This window comes from Balaenoptera musculus, chromosome 4 (genome assembly GCF_009873245.2).
Source record: "Balaenoptera musculus isolate JJ_BM4_2016_0621 chromosome 4, mBalMus1.pri.v3, whole genome shotgun sequence".
In the NCBI taxonomy this organism is placed as follows: Eukaryota; Metazoa; Chordata; class Mammalia; order Artiodactyla; family Balaenopteridae; genus Balaenoptera; species Balaenoptera musculus.
In genome coordinates, this window is record NC_045788.1 from 21,685,754 (window position 1) to 21,700,039 (window position 14,286).

General features: G+C 41.1%; 1 protein-coding gene across 1 annotated transcript in view; it reads left to right on the forward strand.

Moving 5' to 3' along the window:
- The window catches only part of TRIM42 (tripartite motif containing 42), a 30,895-nt gene extending 17,574 nt beyond the window's left edge, over positions 1 to 13,321 (forward strand). The window contains exon 5 of the mRNA XM_036851683.1: positions 13,235 to 13,321. Coding sequence (XP_036707578.1) covers positions 13,235 to 13,321 — 87 coding nt within the window. The remainder of the gene's footprint in view (positions 1 to 13,234) is intronic.
- Positions 13,322 to 14,286: the final 965 nt, after the last annotated feature.

The following is a 14,286-nucleotide window of genomic DNA, read 5'->3' on the forward strand; positions in this document are numbered from 1 at the left end:
TCAGTTCCTCCTCCTGCTTTTCATCTAAACCTCAGTGTACCTGATAACAACGGACCCCATTTTTTTTTAAAATTTATTTATTTATTTATCTTATGGCTGTGTTGGGTCTTCGTTTCTGTGCGAGGGCTTTCTCTAGTTGCGGCAAGCGGGGGCCACTCTTCATCGCGGTGCGCGGGCCTCTCACTATCGTGGCCTCTCTTGTTGCGGAGCACAGGCTCCAGACGCGCAGGCTTAGTAGTTGTGGCTCACAGGCCTAGTTGCTCCGCGACATGTGGGATCTTCCCAGACCAGGGCTCGAACCCGTGTCCCCTGAATTGGCAGGCAGACTCTCAACCACTGCACCACCAGGGAAGCCCACGGCCCCCATTTTTGAAAATAGCCTCCTCACCTGGATGTCTCCCTCTGACTGCAAATCTCCGCTAACTTCCAGGAAGTCTTCCTATGAAATATCTAACTTTCCACATGCTCACTGGTTTCCTGTTGCTGCTGTAACAAATTAGTAGCTTGCACAATACAATTTTACCTATTAACTTACAATTCCGGAGATCAGAAATCTAAGGTGTGAGCAGGGCTGTGTGCTTTCCGGAGGCTGTAGGGGAAAGTTCATTTCCTTGCCTTTTCTGGCTTCATGCAGCTGCCCACATTCCTTGGCTCATGGCCTCTCCTTCCATATCCAAAGCCAATAACGTTAGGCTGAGTCCTTCTCACACCATCATCTCTCTGGTTCGATTCTGCCTCCTCTTCGACTTTGAAGGACTCTTGGGATCATATTGGATCCACCTGATGATTCAGGATAATCTCCCTATCTTCAAGCCAGCTGACTAGCAACCTTAATGCCCCTTTGCCATGTAACATAAAATGTTCACCGGTTCCTGGGATTAGGACATGGACTTGGGGGGGCCATTATTCTGCCTACCACAATCTGATGTAAACCAGATGTCCCAGGTTACATCAGACTTGGAGGTAAATATTCAGGCCCCAGAATAGTCACAAACTGGTACTGTTCTAGGTCTTTCCCTATAGCTCTTCAGGAAAGGCACCCACCCTTCCCCCCACCCATCCTCTCAAATTCCTTCTCAGTCTATACTGGGTCCCACCCCCCAACAGTGCCTCACGTGTGCTCAGGAAGTGGTCCTGCCAGATAAACTGAGCATCTGCAGTACTACTTCCTACCTGCTCAGGCTGCACTCAGGCTGGAACTCCAGCCACAGAGCAGGGCTGCTTGGCCTTCCTGGGCATCTTGCCGCGGTTTCATGAAATCTCGCTCTGGTTTTTCTTCTGTCCCTACTGCAGACACTCTGCCTTAGGCTGAGACACACATCTTCAGGGGTTGGGGTTAGAGGAATGTGAGTGACCAACACTAGTCCACATTCGGAATAACTACCCCAAAACTACCCGCTCACCCACCCACATACTCACAGTGACTCCATGCCCTGAAATGAAATCAAAGTGGTTTGCATTCATCTCCTTAGAATTCATTCTTTTCCAAAGGGCCCCTTGATCCTTCACGTAAATAGAACCCTATTGGTCCCTCCCTACTTGCCCTGCCAATAGGCTAGAACCCTGGAATGACTATAATTTAGGCTCAAGCTGGACCTATCATTTTTAACCTCATACACAGAAGGTTGAATTAGTCAGACACCTCAATTCATGGTCCTTTACCAGTACTGGTGCATGCAAGGCCCTTTTCTTGTTTATGTATTTGTTTCCTTTTGTGATCCTCCCTAGATATCCGTTCTAATATGTTTTATGTGCATCTTGTTGCTTTTATGTGTTCTTACATGGCGTGTATTGTTTTGAATGTGTTATTAATTTGCACAAATACTAGTATTGTTACATAACTTACTGTGTCTTACCGTTTTCCCCTGAACACTGTGTTTTTAATGATCCATCCATGTCGCTGGGCACATTTAGTCCCTAACTCCTAATGCTGCCTCATCCTTTACAGTGTGTGTTTGTCCACCATGTTTTACCTGTCTATTCAGCCAGGATGGACACCCAGGTGACCTCCAATAATGCTGCAGTAAACAGCCTCATTCATGACATTTTGTGGATGGGATGGGGACATGGGACTTTCTCTGAGACATTGTATTAGTTTGCTAGGGCTGCCACATCAAAATGCTACAGACTCAGTGGCTTAAACAACAGAAATGTATTTTCTCACAGTTCTGGAGGACAGGAGTCTAAGGTCAAGGTTTTGGTGGGTCTGCTTTCTTCTGAGGCTTCTCCCCTTGGCTTGCAGACATCTGCCTTCTCCCTGTGCACTCACAGGGCCCATTCTCGTGTGAGTGCACCTCTGGTGTGTCTCTGTGTGTCCAAACTTCCTCTTCTTATAAGGACAACAGTCAGATTGGGTTAGGACCCTCCATAATGACCTCATTTTAACTTAATTACCTGTTTAAAGGCCCTATCTCTAAATAAGTCACATTCTGAAGTACTGGGAATAGGACTTCAACACATGAATTTTGGGAGGACACAATTCAGCTCTTATCAGACATACACCATGAGTGAAATTTCTGGGGGGTAGAATGTGTGCGTACTTGATTGGACTGCATGCATGTACACTTCCATAAGGAATGAATGAGGACCCCATATCTTAAGCCCCACCTACATTGGACATGATCCAGCTTTTACTATTTTGCTAGCCCAATAGGTATAAAGTGCTATCTCCTTATTGTTTAAAATTTCATTTCGTATGGTTGTTTTCAGGATTTCCTCTTCTGTAAATAGCCTGCTAAATATCCTTTGCCCATTTTCCTATTGCGTTTTTCTTTTCCTAGGTGATTTGCACTATGACCTTATATAGTCTAGATAATGGTTTCAGACATTGCTAATATCTTCTCCATTCTGACATTTGTCTATAACTTTGCTCATCGTGTATGTCACGAAACAGCAGAAATCTTCAGTTTTGATGTGATCAAATTCATCGATTTTTTTTTCATGGTTTGACCTTTTGAAGTTTTGTTTTAAAAATCCTTAAAATGGAGAATTTCTGAAGATGGCAGAAGAGTAAGATGTGGAGATCACCTTCCCACAAATACATCAGAAATACATCTACATGTGGAACAACTACTACAGAACACCTACGGAACGCTGGCAGAAGACCTCAGACCTCCCAAAAGGCAAGAAACTCCCCACGTACCTGGGTAGGGCAAAAGAAAAAAGAAAAAACAGAGACAAAGAATAGGGATGGGACCTGCACCAGTGGGAGGGAGCTGAGAAGGAGGAAAGGTTTCCACACACTAGGAAGCCCCTTCGTGGGCGGAGACTGCGGGGGGCAGAGGGGGGAAGCTTCGGAGCCACGGGGGAGAGCGCAGCAACAGGGGTGCGGAGGGCAAAGCAGAGAGACTCCCGCACAGAGGATCCGTGCCGACCAGCACTCACCAGCCCGAGAGGCTTGTCTGCTCACCCGCCGGGGCGGGCGGGGCTGGGAGCTGAGGCTCGGGCTTCGGTCGGATCGCAGGGAGAGGACTGGGGTTGGCGGCGTGAACACAGCCTGAAGGGGTTAGCGCACCACAGCTAGTCGGGAGGGAGCCCAGGAAAAAGTCTGCAGCTGCTGAGGAGGCAAGAGACTTTGTCTTGCCTCTTTGTTTCCCGGGGCGCGAGGAGAGGGGATTCAGAGTGCCGCCTAAAACGAGCTCCAGAGACCGGCGCGAGCCGCGGCTATCAGCGCGGACCCCAGAGACGGGCATGAGATGCTAAGGCTGCTGCTGCCGCCACCAAGAAGCCTGTGTGCGAGCACAGGTCACTCTCCACACCGCCCCTCCCGGGAGCCTGTGCAGCCCGCCACTGCCAGGCTCCCGTGATCCAGGGACAACTTCCCCGGGAGAACGCACGGTGCACCTCAGGCTGGTGTAATGTCACAGTGGCCTCTGCCACCACAGGCTCACCCCACATCCGTAACCCTCCCTCCCCCGGCCTGAGTGAGCCAGAGCCCCCGAATCAGCTGCCCCTTTAACCCCATTCTGTGTGAGCGAAGAACAGATGCCCTCAGGTGACCTACACGCAGAGGCGGGTCCAAATCCAAAGCTGAACCCCGGGAGCTGTGCGAACAAAGAGAAGGAAATCTCTCCCAGCAGCCTAAGGAGCAGCAGATTAAAGCTCCACAGTCAACTTGATGTACCTGCATCTGTGGAATACTTGAATAGACAACAAATCATCCCAAATTGAGGAGGTGGACTTTGGGAGCAGGATATATTATTTTTTCCCTTTTTCTCTTTTTGTGAGTGTGTATGTGTATGCGTCTGTGTGTGATATTGTCTGTGTAGCTTTGCTTTTACCATTTGTCCTAGGGTTCTGTCGGTCCATTTTTTTGTTTGTTTGTTTGTTTTTGTGTGTTTTTTTAGTATAGTTTTTAACACTTGTTCTCATTGGTGGATTTGTGTTTTAGTTTGGTTGCTCTCTTCTTTTGTTTTTCTTTCTTTTTTTTTATTACTTTAAAAAAATTTTTTTAATAATTATTTTTAATTTAATAACTTTTTTATTCTATTTTATTTTATATTCTTCTTTCTTTCTTTCTTTCTTTCTTTCTTTCTTTCTTTCTTTCTTTCTTTCTTTCTTTCTTTTTCTCCCTTTTATTCTGAGCCGTGTGGATGACAGGCTCTCGGTGCTCCAGCCAGGCATCAGGGCTGTGCCTCTGAGGTGGGAGAGCCAAGTTCAGAACACTGGTCCACCAGAGACCTCCCAGCTACACTTAATATCAAACGGTGATAATCTCCCAGAGATCTCCATCTCAACGCCAAGACCCAGCTCCACTCAATGACCAGCAAGCTCCAGGGCAGGACACCCTATGCCAAACAACTAGCAAGACAGGAACACAACCCATCCATTAGCAGAGAGGCTGCCTAAAATCATAATAAGGCCACAAACACTCCAAGACACACCACCAGACGTGGACCTGCCCACCAGAAAGACAAGATCCAGCCTCATCCACCAGAAAACAGGCAGTAGTCCCCTCCACCAGGAATCTACACAACCCACTGAACAACGCTTAGCCACTGGGAACAGACACCAAAAACAATGGGAACTACAAACCAGCAGCCTGTGAAAAGGAAACCCCAAACACAGTAAGTTAAGCAAAATGAGAAGACAGAGAAACAGCAGATGAAGGAGAAGGCAAAAACCCATCAGACCTAACAAATGAAGAGTAAATAGGCAGTCTACCTGAAAAAGAATTCAGAATAATGATAGTAAAGATGATCTAAAATCTTGAAAATAGAATGGAGAAAATACAAGAAACATTCAACAAGGACCTAGAAGAACTAAAGCAAACAAACAGGGATGAGCAACACAATAAATGAAATTAAAAATTCTCTAGAAGGGATCAATAGCAGAATAACTGGGGCAGAAGAAAAGATAAGTGACCTGGAAGATAAAATATTGGAAATAACTACTGCAGAGCAGAATAAACAAAAAAAAAAAATGAAAAGAATTAAGGGCAGTCTCCGAAACTTCTGGGACAACATTAAATGCACAAACATTTGAATTATAAGGGTTCCAGAAGAAGAAGAGAAAAAGAAAGGGACTGAGAAAATATTTGAAGAGATTATAGTTGAAAAATTCCCTAATATGGGAAAGGAAATAGTTAATCAAGTCCAGGAAGCACAGAGAGTCCCATACAAGATAAATCCAAGGAGAAACATGCCAAGACACATATTAATCAAACTATCAAAAATCTAATACAAAGAAAAAATTTTTAAAGCAGCAAGGGAAAAACAACAAATAACATACAAGGGAATCCCCATAAGGTTAACAGCTGATCTTTCAGCAGAAACTCTGCAAGCCAGAAGGGAGTGACAGGACATATTTAAAGTGATGAAGGAGAAAAACCTACAACGAAGATTACTCTACCCAGCAAGGATCTCATTCAGATTTGACAGAGAAATTAAAACCTTTACAGGCAAGCAAAAGCTAAGCGAATTCAGCACCACCAAACCAGCTTTACAACAAATGCTAAAGGAACTTCTCTAGGCAGGAAACACAAGAGAAGGGAAAGACCTACAATAACAAACCCAAAACAATTAAGAAAATGGTAATAGGAGCATACATATCGATAATTACCTTAAATATAAATGGATTAAATGCTCCAACCAAAAGACATAGACTGCCTGAATGGATAAAAAAACAAGACCTGTATATATGCTGTCTACAAGAGACCCACTTCAGACCTAGAGACACATACAGACTGAAGGTGAGGGGATGGAAAAAGATATTCCATAAAAATGTAAATCAAAAGAAAGCTGGAGTAGCAATTCTCATATCAGACAAAATAGACTTTTAAAAAAGACTATTACAAGAGACAAAGAAGGACACTACATAATGATCAAGGGATCAATCCAAGAAGAAGATATAACAATTGTAAATATTTATGCACCCAACATAGGAGCACCTCAATACATAAGGCAAATATTAACAGCCATAAAAGGGGAAATCAACAGTAACACAATCATGGTAAGGGACTTTAACACTCCACTTTAACACTCCACCAATGGACAAATCACCCAAAAGGAAAATAAATAAGGAAACACAAGCTTTAAATGATACAATAAACAAGATGGACTTCATTGATATTTCTAGGACATTCCATCCACAAACAACAGAATACACTTTCTTCTCAAGTGGTCATGGAACATTCTCCAAGATAGATTATATCTTGGGTCACAAATCAAGCCCTGGTAAATTTAAGAAAATTGAAATCATATCAAGTATCTTTTCCGACCACAACGCTATGAGACTAGATATCAATTACAGGAAAAAATCTGTAAAAAATACAAACACATAGAAGCTAAACAATTCACTACTTAATAACCAAGAGATCACTGAAGAAATCAAAGAGGAAGTCAAAAAATACCTAGAAACAAATGACAATGAAAACACGATGACCCAAAACCTATGGGATGCAGCAAAAGCAGTTCTAAGAGGGAAGTTTATAGCAATACAAGCCTACCTTAAGAAATAAGAAGCATCTCAAAAAAACAACCTAACCTTAAAGCTAAAGCAATTAGAGAAAGAGGAACAGAGAAAAACCCAAAAGTTAGCAGAAGGAAAGAAATCATAAAGATCAGATCAGAAATAAATGAAAAAGAAATGAAGGAAATGATAGCAAAGATCAATAAAACTAAAAGCTGGTTCTTTGAGAAGATAAACAAAATTGATAAACCATTAGCCAGACTCATCAAGAAAAAAAGGGAGAAGACTCAAATCAATAGAACCAGAAGAGAATAAGGAGAAGTAACAACTGACACTGCAGAAATACAAAGGATCATGAGAGATTACTACAGGCAACTATATGCCAATAAAATGGACAACCTGGAAGAAATGGACAAATTCTTAGAATGCACAACTCTCTGAGACTGAACCAGGAAGAAATAGAAAATATGAACAGACCAATCACAAGCACTAAAATTGAAACTGTGATTAAAAATCTTCCAAGAAACAAAGGCCCAGGACCAGATGGCTTCACAGCGAATTCTATCAAACATTTAGAGAAGAGCTAACACCTATCCTTCTCAAACTCTTCCAAAATATAGCAGGGAGAGGAACACTCCCAAACTCATTCTATGAGGCCACCATCACCCTGATAACAAAAGCAGACAAAGATGTCACAAAGAAAGAAAACTACAGGCCAATATCACTGATGAACATAGATCCAAAAATCCTCAACAAAATACTAGCAAACAGAATCCAACAGCACATTAAAAGGATCATACACCATGATCAAGTGGGGTTTATCCCAGGAATGCAAGGATTCTTCAGTATACTCAAATCAATCAATGTGATACACCATATTAACAAATTGAAGGAGAAAAACCATATGATCATCTCAATAGATGCAGAGAAAGCTTTTGACAAAATTCAAAACCGATTTATGGTAAAAACCCTCCAGAAAGTAGGCAAAGAGGGAACTTACCTCAACATAATAAAGACCATATATGACAAACCCACAGCCAACATCGTCTTCAATGGTGAAAAACTGAAACCATTTCCACTAAGATCAGGAACAAGGCAAGGTTGCCCACTCTCACAGCTATTATTCAACATAGTTTTGGACGTTTTAGCCACAGCAATCAGAGAAGAAAGAGAAATAAAGGGAATCCAAATCGGAAAAGAAGAAGTAAAGCTGTCACTGTTTGTAGCTGACATGATACTCTACATAGAGAATCCTAAAGATGCTACCAGAAAACTACTAGAGCTAATCAATGAATTTGGTAAAGTTGCAGGATACAAAATTAATGCACAGAAATCTCTTGCATTCCGATACACTAATGATGAAAAATCTGAAAGAGAGATTAAGGAAACACTCCCACTTACCATTGCAACAAAAAGAATAAAATATCTAGGAATAAACCTACCTAAGGAGACAAAAGACCTGTATGCAGAAAATTATAAGACACTGATGAAAGAAATTAAAGATGATACAAATAGATGGAGAGATATACCATGATCTTGGCTTGGAAGAATCAACATTGTGAAAATGACTATACTACCCAAAGCAATCTGCAGATTCAGTGCAATCCCTATCAAACTACCACTGGCATTTTTCACAGAACTAGAACAAAAAGTCTCACAATTTGTACGGAAAAACAAAAGACCATGAATAGCCGAAGCAGTCTTGAGAAAGAAAAATGGAGCTGGAGGAATCAGGCTCCCTGACTTCAGACTATACTACAAAGCTACAGTAATCAACACAGTATGGTACTGGCACAAAAACAGAAATCTAGATCAATGGAACAGGATAGAAAGCCCAGAGATAAACCCACACACATATGGTCACCTTATCTTTGATAAAGGAGGCAAGAATGTACAATGGAGAAAAGACATCCTCTTCAATAAGTGGTGCTGGGAAAACTGGACAGCTACATGTAAAAGAATGAGATTAGAACACTGCCTAACACCATACACAAAAATAAAGTCAAAATGGATTAAAGACCTAAATGTAAGGCCAAACACTATAAAACTCTTAGAGGAAAACATAGGCAGAACACACTATGACATAAATTACAGCAAGGTCGTTTTTGACGCACCTCCTAGAGTAAGGGAAATAAAAACAAAAATAAACAAATGGGACCTAATGAAACTTAAAAGCTTTTGCACAGCAAAGGAAACCATAAACAAGATGAAAAGACAACCCTCAGAATGGAAGAAAATATTTGCAAATGAAGCAACTGACAAAAGATTAATCTCCAAAATTACAAGCAGCCATGCAGCTCAATATCAATAGAACAAACAGCCCAATCCAAAAATAAGCAGAAGACCTAAATAGACATTTCTCCAAAAAAGATATACAGATTGCCAACAAACACATGAAAGAATGCTCAACATCATTAATCATTAGAGAAATGCAAATCAAAACTACAATGAGATATCATCTCACACTGGTCAGAATGACCATCATCAAAAAATCTACAAACAATAAATGCTGGAGAGGGTGTGGAGAAAAAGGAACCCTCTTGCACTGTTGGTGGGAATGTAAACTGAGACAGCCACTATGAAGAACAGTATGGAGGTTCCTTAAAAAACTAGAAATAGAACTACTATACGACCCAGCAATCCCACTACTGGGCATATACCCTGAGCAAACCATAATTCAAAAAGAGTCATGTACCACAATGTTCATTGCAGCTCTATTTACAATAGCCAGGGCATGGAAGCAACCTAAGTGTCCATCAACAGATGAATGGATAAAGATGTGGCACATATATAGAATGGAATATTACTCAACCATAAAAGGAAATGAAAGGAAACGAAATTGAGTTATTTGTAGTGAGGTGGATGGGCCTAGAGTCTGTCATACAGAGTGAAGTAAGTCAGAAAGAGAAAAACAAATACCATATGCTAATACATATATATGGAATCTAAAAAAATAAAATAAAAAGAAAATTGTCATGAAGAACCTAAGGGCAAGACTGTAATAAAGACACAGACCTATTAGAGAATGGACTTGAGGACATGGGGAGAAGGAAGGGTAAGCTGGGACAAAGTGAGAGAGTGGCATGGACATATATACACTACCACATGTAAAATAGATAGCTAGTGGGAAGCAGCCGCATAGCACAGGGAGATCAACTCGGTGCTTTGTGACCACCTAGATGGGTGGGAGGGAGGGAGACGCGAGAGAAGAGATATGGGGATATATGTATATGTATAACTGATTCACTTTGTTATAAAGCAGAAACTAACACACCATTGTAAAGCAATTATACTCCAATAGAGATGTTACATAAATAAATAAATAAGAAAAAATATACTTAAAATGGCTTAGATCACAAAAGTAATCTTCCACATATTCTTTTATTAACTTTAGTTTCACCTTTCAAATTTAGTACTTTAATCCATCCATAGTTCACCTTTGCATGTAGTACTAGGTAGAGATGTACTTTTTTGGCCATCTAGTGGGCCAGTTTTCCCAATACCATCTACCTAGCAATGTCCTCTCCATTAGAATACAATAAAGGTGCCACTTTAATCTTGTATTAAATTGTCATATATTTAGGGTTGTGTCTCCAAGCTCTCCATTGTATTCCATTGGTCAATTTGTCTGTTCTTATATTAATAACACACTAGATTTATTGTTGTTTAACCTCAGCTTTATGCTACGTCTAAATGAACTGCTAAGGTAAACCTGCCTGTTACCCTTCCTTCTTTTTCAAGGTTTATATGGCTAGTTATGGAAGTGGATTCCTTCATATGAATTTCGTAAAAATTTTCAAGTAAATTGAATTCCTTTAAAAAACCCAGATAGAATTTGATTGGGAAGGCCCTGGGTCTCTAACTTGGAGACAATGTTTTTGTAATATGTTTGATTTTTATTCAAATCATCTTCTATATGCTCTACTAGGGTTTTTAAATTCTTCCCATAGAGGTACTATATATTCCTGGTTAAACCAGATATTTTACAGATTTAGTTGATATTATTAATGTTATTTTTATATCTGATTATACTTTCTAATGTACTGCTGGTTTAGAATAAAAACTACTGTGTTTATAGGATAATCTTGATTCCAGCAATATCAATAATATCTCATTATTCTGAGAGTCTCTCTGTTGATTCTGCTTGTTTTTCCAGGCGTATGATCCTATCGTCTATAAATAATGATAGTTTTATCTCTTTACTTACAATTCTTGAACCTCTATTTCTTTTTCTTTCCTTATAGCTTTGGCCAGGGCTATTGGTCCTACAGAAAATGGTGGCTGTGAGAGTTAATATCCTTGTCTTATTCCTGATCTTAATGTTTCTCCATTGAGCTATGATGATTTTTGATTTCTTTTTTTAACAGTGTTCTGACTTTTTATTTTTTATAAAAGCTTTATTAAAATATAATTCACATACTAAGAAATTCACTTTTTTGAAGTGTATAATTCAGTGGTAATTTTTTATATATAAACCTTATTAAGTTAAGGAAAATTCTTTCACTTCTAAATTTCTGAGAGCTTGTGCAACTTTGTGAATTTTTTGTATTATTTGAAATAATCATATGATTTTTCTCCTTTAGGCATTAATGAAATTAATTACATTGATTTTTCTGATGTTAAACTCTACTTGCATTCATGGACTAAACCCTACGTGATCATGATGTATTATTTTTTTAATATACTTGGTTTTAGTTAGCTCATATTTTGTTTTGGAGTACTGCATCTCTCATCATTCGTGAACAAGACCTATAATATTTTGCTTATATTTCTTTTGTCTGGTTCTGGAATCAATATTTTACTAGCTTGAAAAATGAACTAGGAAACTATTGCTCTTTTTCTATTTTCTAGAACAACTCTTTTTTAAAAGTTTGGTAGAATTCATTTGGAAAGTCATCTGAGCCTTTGGGGCAGGGGAGGGAATGTCAACTACCATTTCAATTTCTTTAGTATCTCAAGTTCTGTTCTCTGTTTCTTCTGTCCTGTTTCATCTGATCCTCTGATTCACAGGCACACCTCATTCCCCACTGCCCCATTCACATGTCACACTCAAGTCTTTATCTCTGGAGATCCTGACTATACTTTAAGGCAGAACATAAATTCCCTATTTTTATGAGTCAATTCCCAACCCACCATAACACTGTTATTCCTTCCTCATTGCCCCCTGATAGCTCTGTGTGTATATCTTACACATTTATACCACCCTTATCAGGATTATCTCTATGTGTTATTTCCATTTTTATCCAGCAATGAATAATCTAACGTCATAGGTATAACATAATCTTTATCTTGCATGAAGCCCTGTTTTCTCTAAAACTAAAAGTAAATTTTGTAAAACTAGAGAGCATAATAATAATAGTGTCTATTTTTTGCCCTTTCCCTTTGAATACAAACATAAAAGCCTTTGTATATACTTTGTACTCTGTGCGAACATTGCTCTTCCTCATCCAAACTGCACGCCTAGCCCCATCTGCCCCATGAATCCTGATTGATCCTGTGGGCTGTCTCTCATACCTGGATCTTGACCTCACTCCCTAAATGCCTTCTCAGTAAATGTGTATTAGGAAGGAATAGGAATGCTGCCAGACCAGAGTTGTGGAGAAGTCCACCACCTTCAAGGTAAGGCACAGAGCTCCACGTCTAAGCTGAGTTGGTGAGACTTCTAGGAGGGTTCTGCTACCCAATGTAAGCTGCCTTTTCTAGGGAGCATTGACTATTCACTGTGATCAGAGATAGTATGATGCTTCAAAGAGAAACTGTTGGCAGATGTACAAATAATGGTTCTATTCACCTTTCATTCACTTTTCTAAGAAACTTCTCTGTACCATAACCACTGTTGGGGTTACAGAGATGAAAGACTGTCATTGCCTCCACACCCCATTTAAGGTGCTCACAGTCTGGTAAGAAAATTAATTAAACACACTCACTGAAATTTACAAATGATAAGAGCTGTGACAGAAGCAATTTCCAGGGACTGGGGGAGGACCCCGGGGGCTAATCTCTGGTGAAGCTCACCTGGGGTCACAACCACAACACAGTAATCAGCAGTCAGTCCTTGAGCTGTCTTAAAGAAGTGGGACCTTGTCTGTGAAATCCCTACCCCACCACGTATTAGCTGTGGGACTTCAGGAAAGCTACCTGGTTCTTCTGAGCCTTAGTTTTTTCATTTGTAAAATGGGGTCAGTGGCACCGGCCTCATGTGGTTGTTGACATGAGGAGTTAATGCTGTGATGTGTATAGCGCCTGGCCCGCAGCCGGGGTCAGGCTCCTGGGAGCTGCTGTTTCCCTTGTGGCTGGTGCCATAGCTCTCTGCTTCTGATTGCAGGTGGTAACACCAGATGGGCGTGGGAAGAACCGAGCTAAGTGGGGCCTGCTGAAGAATATCCAGACTGCCCTCCAGAAACGCTTCTGAGTGCCCCCGCAGAGCAGGCAGCAACCTCAGAGACATACCACAAAGTAGACATATATAGACACACACACATATGTATATGTATTTTTCTCACCACATTCTTCAATGAGGTTGTAGACGATGTTCCCGGGACGTCTAAGCCATTTCAGCAGGAGTCTACTAAGAGCTAATAAAAGGAAATGCCTGATGTCATGGCTTGCTGTTTGCTCATTAAATAGAAACTAAGATACAGAAGCCAGCAAGTGGCTACGTTTCCATGAGCTCAGACCTAATCCTAGGCTCAGAATTCTGTGGTGTTTTGTATGAGGCAGCGTTGGTTTAAAAAAATTAAAAAGGCACTCTCTTTGAAGTCAGGCTCCCTGGGTATGCATGTTGACCCTGGTCTAACTAGCTCTCGGTGTTTGGGCAAGTCACTGATTGATGGGGAGCTCATTCCCTCACTATGCAGTCTATTTTAATATGAAAAGGCCAACATTGTTAGAATACGCTTCCTAGTTATTGAGCCTGAACTTGCCTTCCCATAACTTTAACCCCATGGTCTGAGGTCTGCCCCAGAGCCATAAGAATGAGAGTACTCCCTCTTCTCACTCCTTCTGATCCCCAGGCAAAGGAAGAGCAGTAGAATGCCTGGTGGGAGGCACCCCCCTATGGTTCTTTGAAGCAAGGCAGGAAAGAATGGCAGAGTCATGTGTCAGCTCCCGCCTCACTGAACTTGGCCAGGCCCTTCAGACCATGTGAAGTACCCAAGCTTCACAAGGACCCATCTGCCTGGAATGACCCACTCCTGAACCCCACCCCTCTGCTGCCTAGAAAATACCACCAGTCTTTCAAGACCCAGCTCAACCACTTCTGTGAAGCCTTTGCTGATTCTCCAGGTGGTCTAATTGGGGATGATACCTCCTTCCTCTCCTGGGTTCTCACTAAACCCCGAGCCCTCCTCCCCCACCCCATCCCCCACAGAGACATCT